We start from the raw sequence: 13,195 nt of genomic DNA, 5'->3' as shown, positions 1-13,195 counted from the left end.
AGGCCATTCCTTTGCCCCTGTGTTAAGTTGCTTGGCCTCAGGTAGATGCTGTTCCTGCCCACAAGGCCTTTCTGTTAGGAAAACAGCACAAACCACCCACATTCAGCCAGGTTTTCAGGCTCCTCAGCTGTGAGCATTGATTTGCATTCATTCACCAGCACAGTCCCAACTGGTGGACTGGGTTTTGCCCAAAGCAAAGAGTCAGTCTACAAATGACCTCACTGCTCCCCCAACAATCAGCAGGAGAAGAACCATTTCTCTTTAACCATATCCAGCAATAGCCTCCAGGCCCAAATTATAAGCCACGTCTCCTTCCCTCCTTTTTCTGTTCTATAGTATACACATCCTTTTTAGCAAGCACATGTCAAAAAAATTCTCAGAATATTAAAGTGGGGCAAACCTACTAAAACTAGAGGTAGCTTCCCAGGTAGGCCATGTATAAGACAAGTTTTATTTTTATCTCCTATGCTTTCAACATGGAGAGTCCTCGACAACAACAGAAATTCATGACAATTCCCAGGCAATGCCCACAACTGCCTGGGGTCAAAGACTAAAATGTCTTCAGAATGATCTTGATTTATATGTTTATCCTTCTCCTTTGACTATAGATCATATACAGCATCTCTTAGTTGCACAGAGCACCAGATTTTCAGCCATGCATTTACATAAACAGGAGCTTATTACACCATCTCGGGTGAAACAGCCCACAACACAACTTTCAGAGGTTGAGCAGCCTCATCAGAGCAGCTCCAAAGAATGAAGGAATTGGTAATGAAAGCTCAGGTGCCAATTTGTAAAATATCACACAGTGTGAGACATCACACCTACGCATCACGTAAAAGACACCATCTCATTCATCCAACTGGGTACCACAGTAAGCCTCTGGTTGCCAAAAACTGCATCCTGACCAAAAGTTAAAATCAGGACCCTGCTAAAGCTTTTCAGTTCCATTTATAATCCAGACTCAACCATCGCTGAATAAGTCCTGAGCAAAACAAGCCAGAATGTCAAGAAGGTTGGTAAGTGAGCCCAGCTCACAGCCTAGAGATTTTTAAATAATTGAAACCTACAGGCTTACATAGAATCAAAGGTAGATGAAATGCAAATGTGAGGCATAAACACCATCACCATCCTCTCTCTGGAAATCTCCCCAAACCTTCCTTTGTGAGTGGACTTGGATGGAAAAGATAAATATCTTCTCTCTTGTCAAATTCTGCCCAGGTACAAGTAATTTAAACAAAAATATAGCAGACCCCTTTGTCTATATCTTCCTTGGCTGCCAAAAACCACCCTATTCTAGTTTTCAACTATACAATCACCAGTTATAGCCCTATCCTAGAATGAGCAGATTCCATGCACCCTTAAAAATGTATGTCCCTTTTCCCAAATGATATAAAAATATTCCTTTCATCGTGGCCAACTGATTTTCAGGATAAGTGAAGTTATAACATTTAGGTACTGACTCAAATAAGCAGTTTGTTTGCTAGGTAATTTGACAGCAACAATCTCCAGATTGTCATCCACTGAGGTAAAAACAAGGTTCCTTTGAGAAGTAGATTTCATGTGCTAAGAGGAATGACAATCATGCCCATTTTCTCTTCAGCCACATAACATTTATTTTTCCATCCAAAGTCAGCTAGTTTCAATCATATAACTGGTCCTGACCACACATGCGGACCAATCTACATGCTTCACCCACCAGTGACACAGCAGCCCCCGGAGGAGTTTCAGATGACAGCCCAGGACAATTGGACGGTCCCACAAAGGTGGCATTTGGGACTTCTCGGCATTCTTCCCCAGATCTGAGCCTGTGTGTGCCTCCTCCATGAAATTTTTAAAGTTAAAAAATAAAATGGAATAAGTACAATGGGAAGACTGTCCAAAAATGGAAGGACTTGCCCATTTCTATTCAACCTTTTCTTATTTTCTGCTGATTTTCCTTTCTCAAAATATAGCCGATCCTAAGAATGGAAACCTTTGTACTCCTCAAGGGGAAGTGGAGTATGATGATGTTTAAAGACTCAGTTCCTAGTGAATGTTTCACACACGGGTACCTCCACACATGTTGGATGCAGGCACACTCACAAGTCACAAAGATGTAGCGAGAATTCCTAAGGTTTTCAGGAAGCTGTGCTTTAAAGCTGGAAGAAAGGCAGCCTGAAGAGACAGGACAGGCCTCAGATTTGCAGGCAGGGCTGGATCATCCCTACCCACAGTTGGCCCCCATATTTGAATTTCTAAACTCACTCAAATTTCATATATTTGCAATTTTGGCCTGGGAATACTAAGCATAGAACTAATGAGGGACTGATCCTTTATTTATTTTGGAGAGGGAAAAGGTACAAATACATTTGGAGAGGTTGAAGCCATCAGTTATTTCTACACTAGTATGCATGAATTCCAATTCCTTTCTCCTAAGTTTGTCAAGCTTGAACTCTCTGAAGAAAGGGAAATTTTTGTTAGATGGGGAAGTAGTGGGAAATGCTGACACATATAATTATCTAAGGCTAAGCTGGGCCCTAAGGCCATGGACAGAATGATGGGAAAATACTTGTGGGGAGAAGAATAGGTATTCAAGGGGCATGGGAAGAATAATTAAGATAAACCTGGCCTAATTTTTGTGTTTAGTCCCTAAAGGTCTTAGGCCACAGAGCTCTTGCTCCCTGAACTTTAAGCTCAACCAGATGGCACTGCAGTTACTGACATTCTGAGCTAGCTAGGTTTCTGAGAACCAGCCTACATTACTTGTAAGGGGCGAATGCCTCCAAAGTCTCAAAACACTAGATTTTAAAGCAAACCTTTGAAGAGAGTTAGCCGTGGTCTGGAACCACATCTGATAGCTCCAAAGGGAGTTAGGACAAAAAAGAATGCCAAATACAGGTGCAGATCCGAGGTACCCCTCAACCCCTCTACAGACAGCCTATAGGTATTTAGGCCTGAAAGAAAGCAAGTCAGGCAGGATGCAGAGATACACAGCAGGCAAGTGCTGAGGCTTCCACCTCCCCAGTTCCTCTCACCAGCAGGAAAGAGGTAGCTGCATTCAACCCATTCCCAAAGGATATAAAAATCAATATTGGAAAAACGCAGCACCATAAGAAAAAAAAATAACACAAAAAAACAAACACAAAATCCTACAATAAACCTCCCCAGGTAACGTTCTGGTTTACTTAACAAAAATTACTTATTCACCATATACTGGTTGCCATCAGGAAGAGGTCAAACAAAAGAATGTCACATTGACGTTCAGCTCTCAATGCCACACAGCACTGGGTTCTTTGGGGAATAGGGTTCATCCTAACAGAGAGGCTGTGTGTGATATGCCACGCTCTCAAACAGTGACAGTTTACAAACAGTCAATGCTTTCATGCTATCACATAATGGAAAATGAAATTCCGTTGACCAGAGAAAAATAACCTTAAGAATGAATTCAGAAGGGCTTTTCACACTTGAACATGAACTACAAAATGATGCTAAATATGAACTCACCCTAGCACTGTTTTCCCTCCTATTATTTTGTGGGGTAGGGAGAAAGAGGCCAGCTCTTACAGATGACCTGCAATGCTACAAAAATCAGCTCAACCCAGGCTTCTGTCTTTCTTCAATATGGAATTTTTAAATCCTACAATATTAGCTGGAGAGGGGCAAAGGTAATGAACACACGCTATAATAAAAGTGAGAGGTTTTGCTCCGTGCTCGTGATGTCCCCTGTCCTCACCTCTTAAATGGAATCTAGTTATGTGAGAACAGGGGGAGAAACTGCAACAGAGGTGCAGAGTTCGTTGCCACTGGAGCAGTTCCAGTTCTCGCTGAGCATCTAGGCGGATTCTCTGGGAACCGCCGTTTCCATGTCATTTTATTTCACATGCTACAGTTTAGAATTTCTAAGGAGAAAGAGATCGTGCATCCGAACACTAAACCGGAATAAAAATGTACAGGAGATACTAAGAATAGGACAAAAACCTGCTAAGTCTAAAATATATAAACCCGCCACAGCCAACAAAATAAGGCTTCCAAGAAAAGGGGGTGGAGGTGCAAAGAGCCGGCTTCCCCTGAAGGGCCTGGCTGCAAGAATCCCGCTTTGGCCACTAAGCGGTTTTAGCAGAACCACAGATTCGTTCTGAGGGGGACAATTTGGATTCGGATTCAGCAAGAAGCAGAAAAGGTGCAGACGTGGCCGAGAACAGGGCTCCCTCTGCAAAGAATCCAAGCCCAAAAGAAACGCGGAAGGGATGGAGGAGAGAGACGCGGGAATGAGCAGGGAGTCTCTCCCGTCCTACGCTGGCGACTCAAGGGGGCATCGGCAGTCGGCGGGAGGCAGAGTGTGGTCTCCCAGCAGAGGCACGTGTGCGGACCTCCAGGCCAGTGTCAGTGGAGGGGGGCTCTGAAGGGTCTGCAGACGCGCCCTCCGGAACCATCAGGTTTCAGTGGCATCTATCCAGATGAGGCTGGTGGCCCAAATCCAAATGTCCCATTCCTCTGCCCCATCATCAGACGGCGGGGCAGGGACCCACCGTGACCCGGGTCCGCAGTGAGAGTCGGGGACCGCCCGAGACCAGAAGCCGCCCGAGTCTCGGCTTACTCCCCTCCTTGCGCCCTTCGCCGGGGCGGGCAGCCGGGCGGTCGCCGAGAGACATCTCGCGGCTACACCCGCAAGGGACTTCCCGCAGGGAAGTTCTCCCAGGCAGCCGGCGGGGCCGCAGGGGACTACGGAAAGGAGGATGCAACGAGCCCGGGTCCCTCCGAGCTGAGTAGGGCCCGCAGTGGCCCAGGAGCGCTCGGTTCCGAACGCAAAAAAATGCCTCCCGCAAACTTTTCCCGTGGGCGCCGGAGGGCCTGGAGCTGGCAGAAAGCAGGGCGCCAGTCCAGACGGGGTCGGCCTGAAGGCAGCCAGCGTCTGGGCTTCGAGGGAAGGAACCGCAGTCGAGGCGGTGCCGGCCGCAGAAGGTGGGGCTGCCGCTCTCGGCTCGCGGCGCTCTAGCCGAGAAGTCGGCGCTCCGTGCCCCCGCGCGCTCCGAGCCCCGCACCCGGTCCAGCGCAGCCCGCGAGTGGGGAGAGGCGGGCCCCGAGCAGCCGCCCCCGTCTCCGGCCGGGCCGGGCGGCGCGCGCTCACCTCGGTCCTCCAGCCCGTCGCTGAACTGGCCGCTCTCGCTGATCCGCACCTGCCGCTCCTCCTCCAGCTGGGGCTGCTCGCGCGCCGGGGAGCCCAGCTGGGCCGGGCCGGGGGCGGCGGCCGGGGGCGCGTGGCCCCGGGGCGGCGGCGGGACGGCGGGCCCCTGGGAGCTGCGGCGCTGGATGCCCGCGGCCGGCTCCATGGCGCGGGGCTGCGGATCCCGGCGGCGGCGGCGGCGGCGGCGACAAGCGCGGCGGGGACTCGAGTCAGAAGTGCGAGGCGCCGCGGCTCCGGCGGGCGCAGGAGCGGACCGACCGGCCGCGTGGACAGCGAGGGAGGGCGGGCGGGCGCCGCGGAGTGGAGGTGCACGGGCGGGGGCGGGGACGAGCGGAGAGCCGCGCGGCTCCGCGGCCGGTGGCGGAGGCTGGGGCCGCGTTGTCGCCGCCGCGCTCCGCCCCTGGGGGCAGGTGCGGGCGGCAGGGACCCACCCCGAGGCCCGGGCGCGGGAGCCGGCGCACCGAGGCGGACGAGAGGGAGGAACCCAGCGTGGGGACCCGCAGCGGGCCCCGGCAGAGCTTGGCTAGGGCGTAGCGGGGACCCGCCCCACCTGCGCCGCGGGATGGTGCCCAGAGGGGACCCCTCCCACTGGATTCCTCTGCGGTCCGCGAAGCCCGCGGCCGCGCGTGGGTTGCAGACAGCGCCCCTAATTTGGCATCTTTCTCTTCTGGAGCTGCACAGGCTTCAGAAGCTGTACAGGGTCTTCGCCTGGGCCGCCATTCTCACTACTCATCCAGGGAAAAAGCGTTCATCTGTCCCCAAGCCGGTCGCTCTCCGTCCTTCTAGGAGCTTTAACTCTCCTGCCAGTTTCTCCCTGGAGCGCCCATTTAGCCAAGGATGGGGTATCTTTAGGACAGCGGGCGCTCTAGAAGATGCTTGAACTCCGAGGCTTCCCCATTTCAACTCTTCCTGGGCCTTCGTCCCATACAGTTCGCTCCCCTCTACTCATCCTAAGTCTTGTGTGATCTTCGGAAATCCATGGAAGCCTGCCTCCTACGAGAAGTCTCCCCAACTCTGATCCCTGCAGCTCTTAATTCATTTTGTGCGGTGGGGCTGGTCTCACCAGTGAGAGTCCCCAGCAGGGCACACGCCAGCTCTCTTGATGCCCACAGAGGAGCAAAAGAGGACCTGCTGTTTAATAAATTCAGCTTGGATTTGTTGGGGCTCAGAAAAGTATACTCCAACGTACGGCACTTTGGTATGCTAAGTTTGAACTATAAAACTAAACAGGCCTCTGAAGCCGCTTTAGAAACAAAGTCTCTGTCTCCCGCCTGACTTTCTCCCCACTAAGCAATTCATAGAAACCAGAATTCCTCTTCCCCACGGTGGTCATACAACCTAGAAATAGTACTCCAACCTCCCTGGTCCCCTGCCTTTCTGTGTAGGAGCTGGCCATGAAGAACTACTCAGACCTACTTTGTGTGATGGTAGATAGTAGATCCTCATTCCAGAAGAGGTCCTGCTCTGTACATGCTGCACAGAGAGGCCAAGAAGAATCTGAACAGGCCTCGCTGGGTTCACCCGTCAGTCTGTTCCCGTTAGATCACACCCTTTGTCCAATCACATTTCTATTGGGCTGTCCATTCTTCACTGAATCTGAGCATAAAAACGGGCAGTTTTCCCTGAGTCTTTCTATCTTCATTTCTGAAGGCTCCTGTATCACATAAAAAACTTTGATTCAATAAATTTGTTACGCTTTTCTCTTATTAACCTATCTTTTGTTATAAGCATGTTAGCGGTGCCCCTTATGGTGGGGAGGAAAGGTATCACACCTTTTCTGCCCCTACCGTTTCAATGGTATCAACATCCAAGCTCTAGAGTCTGGCTTTCAACTCCAGATTGATTCAGTCTCTGAATTTAATCTGGGTACTCCAAAATGTCAATTCCTCATTCAAAGGAGTCCTCCTCATTTCTTGAAGAGTCACCCTTTTCCTTTTTCATGTCTTCTTTGCTTGTGATTGAAATGAGAGTAGGATTTCAATGCCTTTGTGGTGCACTGGGAATATCACCAGAAATGGGGAGAGGGGTCTTATTTTATTTTGTTGCTGCTGTTATTATTGTTGTTGCTGAATTGGAATGAGAAGATCTGAGCTGACCTTGACCAACTCACTTTACCTTGTTGACCACTAATTTCTTCAACTACAAACTGAAAGAGTTGAACTAGGTCATTTCAAAGATCCCTTCCTGCTGCAAAGAAAAAGAAAAATGCTATCATTACTTGGATAAAGACAATGAAAATCTCTACCCATTAATCCTGGTTCTATCCTCTAAGATAGAACATCCTTCAGATATATTTGCGGAGTCATCTCCTCCACTTTTTCCCTCCAGTCTATCCCATTTAATCCCCCTGTCAATGGCTCTCAACTGGTTAGGGAGTCTAAGAACAAAAATACCCAAGCTTTGACTGCTAGAGATTCTGATATCATATTTAATGTAATCGTTCTGGGCTTGAGACCTTGGCATGGGTATTTTGTAGGGCCCTTCCCCATTCTAAGAGTCATCTGGGGGCTTTAAAAAAATTATTCCTCCCTGGCTCTCTGAGATTCTGGTTCAATAGATCTGGGGTCTGGCTGGGAACCTTCCTTTAAACCCCTCTCGCCCCCCCGGCCTCCAACACACATTCTGATGTCAATTATTCTGCAACCACCCTTTGTGATTACTCTCCACAATATGGACCATCTAGCTCTGTGCCCTTCACACACACACACACACACACACAGTCTGCAGCATTCTCACCAGAAGAGCTGGTGTCATTATTCTTTCCTCTGGTTCCTCAGTTGGTTCTGTAAGTCCAGCACATCTCAAAGGTGAGTGTGCCAATGAATACCCGCAATTCTTCTTAAAATGCTAATTCTAATTTAGTTGGTCTGGGATAGAGGCTGTCAACCTAAAAGGAAGAGGCTGAGGCACAAAATATAATTGAAAGAATTTGCTTGAGCCCAGATGAGGACAGCTACCCAGGACATTTCTAAGTTGCCTTGAGGAGTGCTCCATTAGCCTCTGTTATAAGCAGGTTTTTTTTTTTTTTGAGACGGAGTCTCGCTCTGTCGCCCAGGCTGGAGTGCAGTGACCGGATCTCAGCTCACTATAAGCAGGTTTTTAAAGGCGAAGGGAGCAAAGAGAGGACTGATATAAAGTTGTGTGACAGGTATCCTCATTGGTTTGCAGAGATAACTTGGGTTAGTGATTGGCTATAGATTGTTGAACTGTCGGGTAGGAGTTATGGTGTCCAGTGTATGGTCATTTTATGGCTACTTGGCATAAATTAGTCTAGAGCCCACATAGTCAGTGGCTTCCAGCAATCATTATTTCACTCAAGGTTGTCACTTGCTGCTGTTTCATTCCAGTAAGTCTCTGGGGCTGATAATGTAAAGGGGCTTGCATTCCTCAGATTAAAAGTTTCTTTTCTTTTTTTTGTTTTCCACCAGGCTGAGATTCTGTTTCTAATAAGCCTCCCGATGCTGCTGATGCTGCAGGTCTGAAGACCACACTTTGAGAAGCAAGGATCTAGGAGTTGTTTGTTATTCATGGAATAAATATATTTCCCATCATGTTCCAGCTGCCCTGATTAAACAAGCCACTATTGTCTTTTCCAGAAAGATTTCTCTGACTCCAGCTCCCCTCTGGGTGCTCCTTTTTCTAAAGTGTAATTGATTAATAATTCACCATTTATTTCATGTGTGGAGCAGGGATAGTGGTGCTTTCCTGATGTGCATTCCTTCCTCACACACACCTGCCTGGGTGTCAGGGATACAGTGTTCCCTCAAACAATCGCTGCTGATTAACTGGAAGATAACACTAGCTTACATTTCTGGAGGACATACCATGGTGCCAGGCACCTAGCTAAGTGTTTTACATGCATTGTCTCCCTCATTCAGCTACTGCTGTCCTCATTTCACAGATGAACAAACGCAGGCCCATCTGCCTTGTCGACCTCTGCCCACCACCATAATCCACAGGGGTACTGCCCCCTAGGGGGCATTTTGGAAATTTGCAGGTACTTTCATTGGTCACAATGATGGCAGGAGGGGGCCACTGACATTTAGTTGGGGGTGGCCCCAGATGCAGGAGACTGTCTGTTTCCCACATGGCTTTCATATGTCAGACCTGACCTTTGCTTCCGTTAAAATGTGCATCTAATTACACTGGAACTTTAACTTTGTTTTACATATAAACACAAAATGTTTTTGCATCTTATGAATACACACAGGACTTTCTGGAAATGCAACTACTATATAAGTCTAGGAAGGGATGGTACTCTGTTTGCCAATTCAGAAAATCAGGACACAGAAGCCAGTTCCATTCATGGCATCTGTTTCAGCAATCAACACATATATGATGCTCACAGGCCTAGTAATTCCATATGTGTATACTTCTTCAGCTCCCGTGTCAAAATAACAGTAATATAAAGAAAAAGTGTAAAAAATATTCCAGAGTGCCTGTCTCTCTGTTCTTAAATTATAAATTGGTACAAATATCTGACTACTTATTTATGACCTCTGGTGTAGCTCTGAGTGAGCATTTAAATATTAATTATGTATTGCTTTACTTTTATTCCTCCTCTATTATAATGTAGATCATTACATTGATTTTTCAACTATGTGTATATACATTAGCCATGAATTCATTTCATAATCACAATAGTGAATAATCTAAAACAGTTGGGGCCAGGCACCATGGTTCACGCCTGTAATCCCAGCACTTTGGGAGGCCAAGGCGAGAGGATAACTTGAGGCCAGGAGTTCAAGACCAGCCTGGTCAACATGGTGAAACCCTGTCTCTACCAAAAATGCAAAAATTAGCCAGGACTGGCGCCGGACACCTGTAATCCCAGCTACTCGGGAGGCTGAGGCAGGAGAATTGCTTAACCCAGGAGGCAGAGGCTGCAGTGAGCCAAGATTGTGCCACTGCACTCCAGCCTGGGCGACAGAGTGAGACTTCATCTCAAAAAATAAATAAGTCAGTAAATAAATAACCAAACAAAACAGTTGGTATAAAAAGGGAGACTGGACCATTACAACCAAGAAGATCCTGAGGAGACACAACCACTAGCTGAAATATGGCATTGTGGATGAGATCCTGGAACAGAAGAAGGACATTAGGCAAAAATCAAGGAATTCTGAATAAAGTATGGACCTCAGTTAGTAATGTCTCAGTTATGGTTTACTACTTGGAAAAACTGTGCACTCATGTGAGATGTTAGTAATGGGCACACTGGGTGCAAGGTACATGAAACTTTCTAATCTTCTCAACTTTATGCAAATATGAAACTGTTCTAAAAAAGAAAAGCTGAGGAGAGGCTTCAAGATGGCTGATTAGAAGCATTTCATGCCTGCCTCTTCCACTTAGTGTGTATAGACAGTCATACTTTGAATACACCATCCAAGAGAGAATGTCAGAATTCAACAGAGAACTAACAAGAACTACCGGAAAGCAGGTAAGAAGGGAGAGAGACAGACTGTCTGGAGGGGATGAACTGGAGGCAGTAGTAACTTCCCAAGGCACGGAAAGGAAGGATGAGTGACTTCCAGAGGCCCACATCCCTACCATGGAATCCTACAATCCTGCCACAAGAGAGTCCCTCAACCCTCCCAACTCCTGAAACTAACATAGGGAGCCGCAAGGAGATCATGGGATGGAACCATTCCAGGGAGGGAGCTCACATTGGGTGCCACACCCTTTCTGAGCCTAAGCAGCTATGGCAAGGTGCCATTTTCAGACCTAGCCTTTGGCAGACTACATACTGTCCTGCGGCCCAGCAATGCCAAGTCTGAGGCATTACAGAGACTCTGTTGCTCCTGGGACTGGGGAGCAAGCTGGAAGTTGTCCCACAGCCAGAGCTAAAAAGAAGCAAGGTGTAGGCAGCAGCTGTTGGTGCCAAGAAGTGAGTGCCACTGGGACAGAGACTGGGATGCAAGCAGGGTGTGGGTTGCTGCTTGGTCTTAGTCGCCAGCTGGGTGGGAGCTCCTACAGCCAGGAAGGGGCATAAACTACGAACAGGCTACTACTGCTGGAGTGGGGAACAAGCCCTACTGGAACTGAAGCCTGAGAGAGATGTGCTTTCCCTACCTTCTGGCCCAGGCTGTGACCGCTGAGGATGATCCCACCCTCTCCAGTGGCAGGGCCTCAGTGCAGCTGCTGCCACCCTTTACCTGAGCACTCCACCTGTGGTCTGAGGATCACCATGCCCCTGCCACCCATGTCATCCAGGCTAGTCTTGAACTCCTGACCTCAAGTGATCTGCCCGCCTCAGCCTCCCAAACTGTTGTGACTACAGGTGTGAGCCACCATGCCCAGCTGCAGAAAAGATAACCATTGGGTACTGCACTTCATACCTGGATGGTGAAATAATCTGTACAACATCCCTGGTGACACGTGTTTACCTACGTAAAAAACCTTCACCTGTACCCCCAAGCCTAAAATAAAAGTTAAAAAAATAAAAACTAAAAGAAAGTAATATATGGGTAAGAGCACATGGTCATAACACCTGACAGCTGAAAGACTATAAGAAATTGAGTGGTATCTTTTTTGTTCTTATCTATTTTTTAACATTTTTAGTAAATGTCCCCAGAGCCCTAATTTCAGGAATATACATAGGAAAAAGAAGAAAGACCAAGAAGTCAAAGGAAACACATTAGACTAAGAGCCTCCACTGGGAATAAACGTCACAGTTCTCTCTGGTGGAGCCACTTGCTAAGGGTCATGAGTGTTCTAATGAAACTGCACGTAAGAAATCACATAGTCCTCATAGTCCTATAAATCAGATATGGTCTTATTAGTATCCCTGTTGTAAAGATAAGGAAACTGAGTCTCACTCCTGAGGTCTGCTTTTATCCACTACCATGCACAGCCTCTATGGAAGAATCTACAGACGGCCAAGAGCATGGCTTCTGCACCTGATACAGCTCCATGAGATTTCAGGTTAAGGTATATAGTTACTTTACTTCACTTCTTGTATGGACTCTGGAAAACCAAATATAAACATATTCATCTTTTGCATGTCTTGAAGAAACATAAGCAACACTCGAGAGCTAGGGTGTGGAACCCTTGCAGGCATGGACTCCAGGGCTGGGGCTGAGTGAGGACCTGTCCAGTACTGGAGTATCTGAGCTGGCTGCCAAGGTCAACTCTAACAGCATTTATAGGAAGGGCTCTAAGATCTTCACTCGGTAAGAGGGAAGTGTGTGTATGTTCACATGCCTGAAGGTGTGAATCTTAAATTTATTAACTCTCTTTATCATGGGAAAAAAAAGTATAAACTTGAGATATGACTATAGAGCATTCGGAGAAATATCATGTTGATTATAGCATTATTAAGAGGCTTCATGTGGAAAATATACATACAAAAAGAACGTTTAAATGTCATTTCAGCCTTTAAGAGACTTGCAGTCTAAACAGAGTAGCATAGTTCTGCATTACCAGCCTTTACTGTGCATTCTCATCAGCAGTGGGTCTCAACTTTACAATCACCAGGGACAGAGCAACAAACTCACCCTGATTGGCCCAAGATATTCCTGGTTTTAGCACTGAAAATTCCATGTCCTGGAAAATTCTCTCAGTCCCAGGGAAATTGAGACAGTTAGTCACCTTATCGGGATGCTTTAAAAAATCTTCATGTTCAAGCCAACCCACCCCTGATAAATGGCTCAGAATCTCTGGGGGTGGGACCCAGGCTTCAATGTTTCTGAAAGATCTCCAAGTGATTCCAATGTACAGCAAAGCACAAGAAAGCCCTGCTCAAGGGCAGGGCTTCTTAACTTGAAAGTACACAAGAATCACCTAGCAATCTTGGTAAAATGCAGATTTTAATTCCGCAGGTCTGGAGTGGGGTCCAATTTTCTGCAGTTATAACAAGCTCCCTGGTGATGCCAGTGCTGCTGGTGTACAGACCAGCCTCTGAATGGCAAGGATCTGGAAAACACAAGCAGTATGTTTTGTTTCTACTTTGAAAGAATCTATAATAGAGTCAGGAAGAGAAGGACATCAGGACAAAATTAACAAAAGGGGGAAAATCAAATAAAATATAAG

General features: G+C 47.4%; 1 protein-coding gene across 1 annotated transcript in view; it reads right to left on the bottom strand.

Annotated features, from left to right (window-relative positions):
- The window catches only part of TMEM163 (transmembrane protein 163), a 260,485-nt gene extending 254,940 nt beyond the window's left edge, over positions 1 to 5,545 (bottom strand). Inside the window, exon 1 of the mRNA XM_033231704.1 lies at positions 5,111 to 5,545. Coding sequence (XP_033087595.1) covers positions 5,111 to 5,312 — 202 coding nt within the window. The 5' untranslated portion in view covers positions 5,313 to 5,545. The remainder of the gene's footprint in view (positions 1 to 5,110) is intronic.
- Between the last annotated feature and the right edge of the window lie 7,650 nt (positions 5,546 to 13,195).

The sequence above is a fragment of the Trachypithecus francoisi genome, unplaced genomic scaffold (assembly GCF_009764315.1).
Source record: "Trachypithecus francoisi isolate TF-2019V2 unplaced genomic scaffold, Tfra_2.0 Lachesis_group13, whole genome shotgun sequence".
Taxonomy (NCBI): Eukaryota; Metazoa; Chordata; class Mammalia; order Primates; family Cercopithecidae; genus Trachypithecus; species Trachypithecus francoisi.
This window is presented reverse-complemented; position numbering and strand designations above follow the sequence as displayed.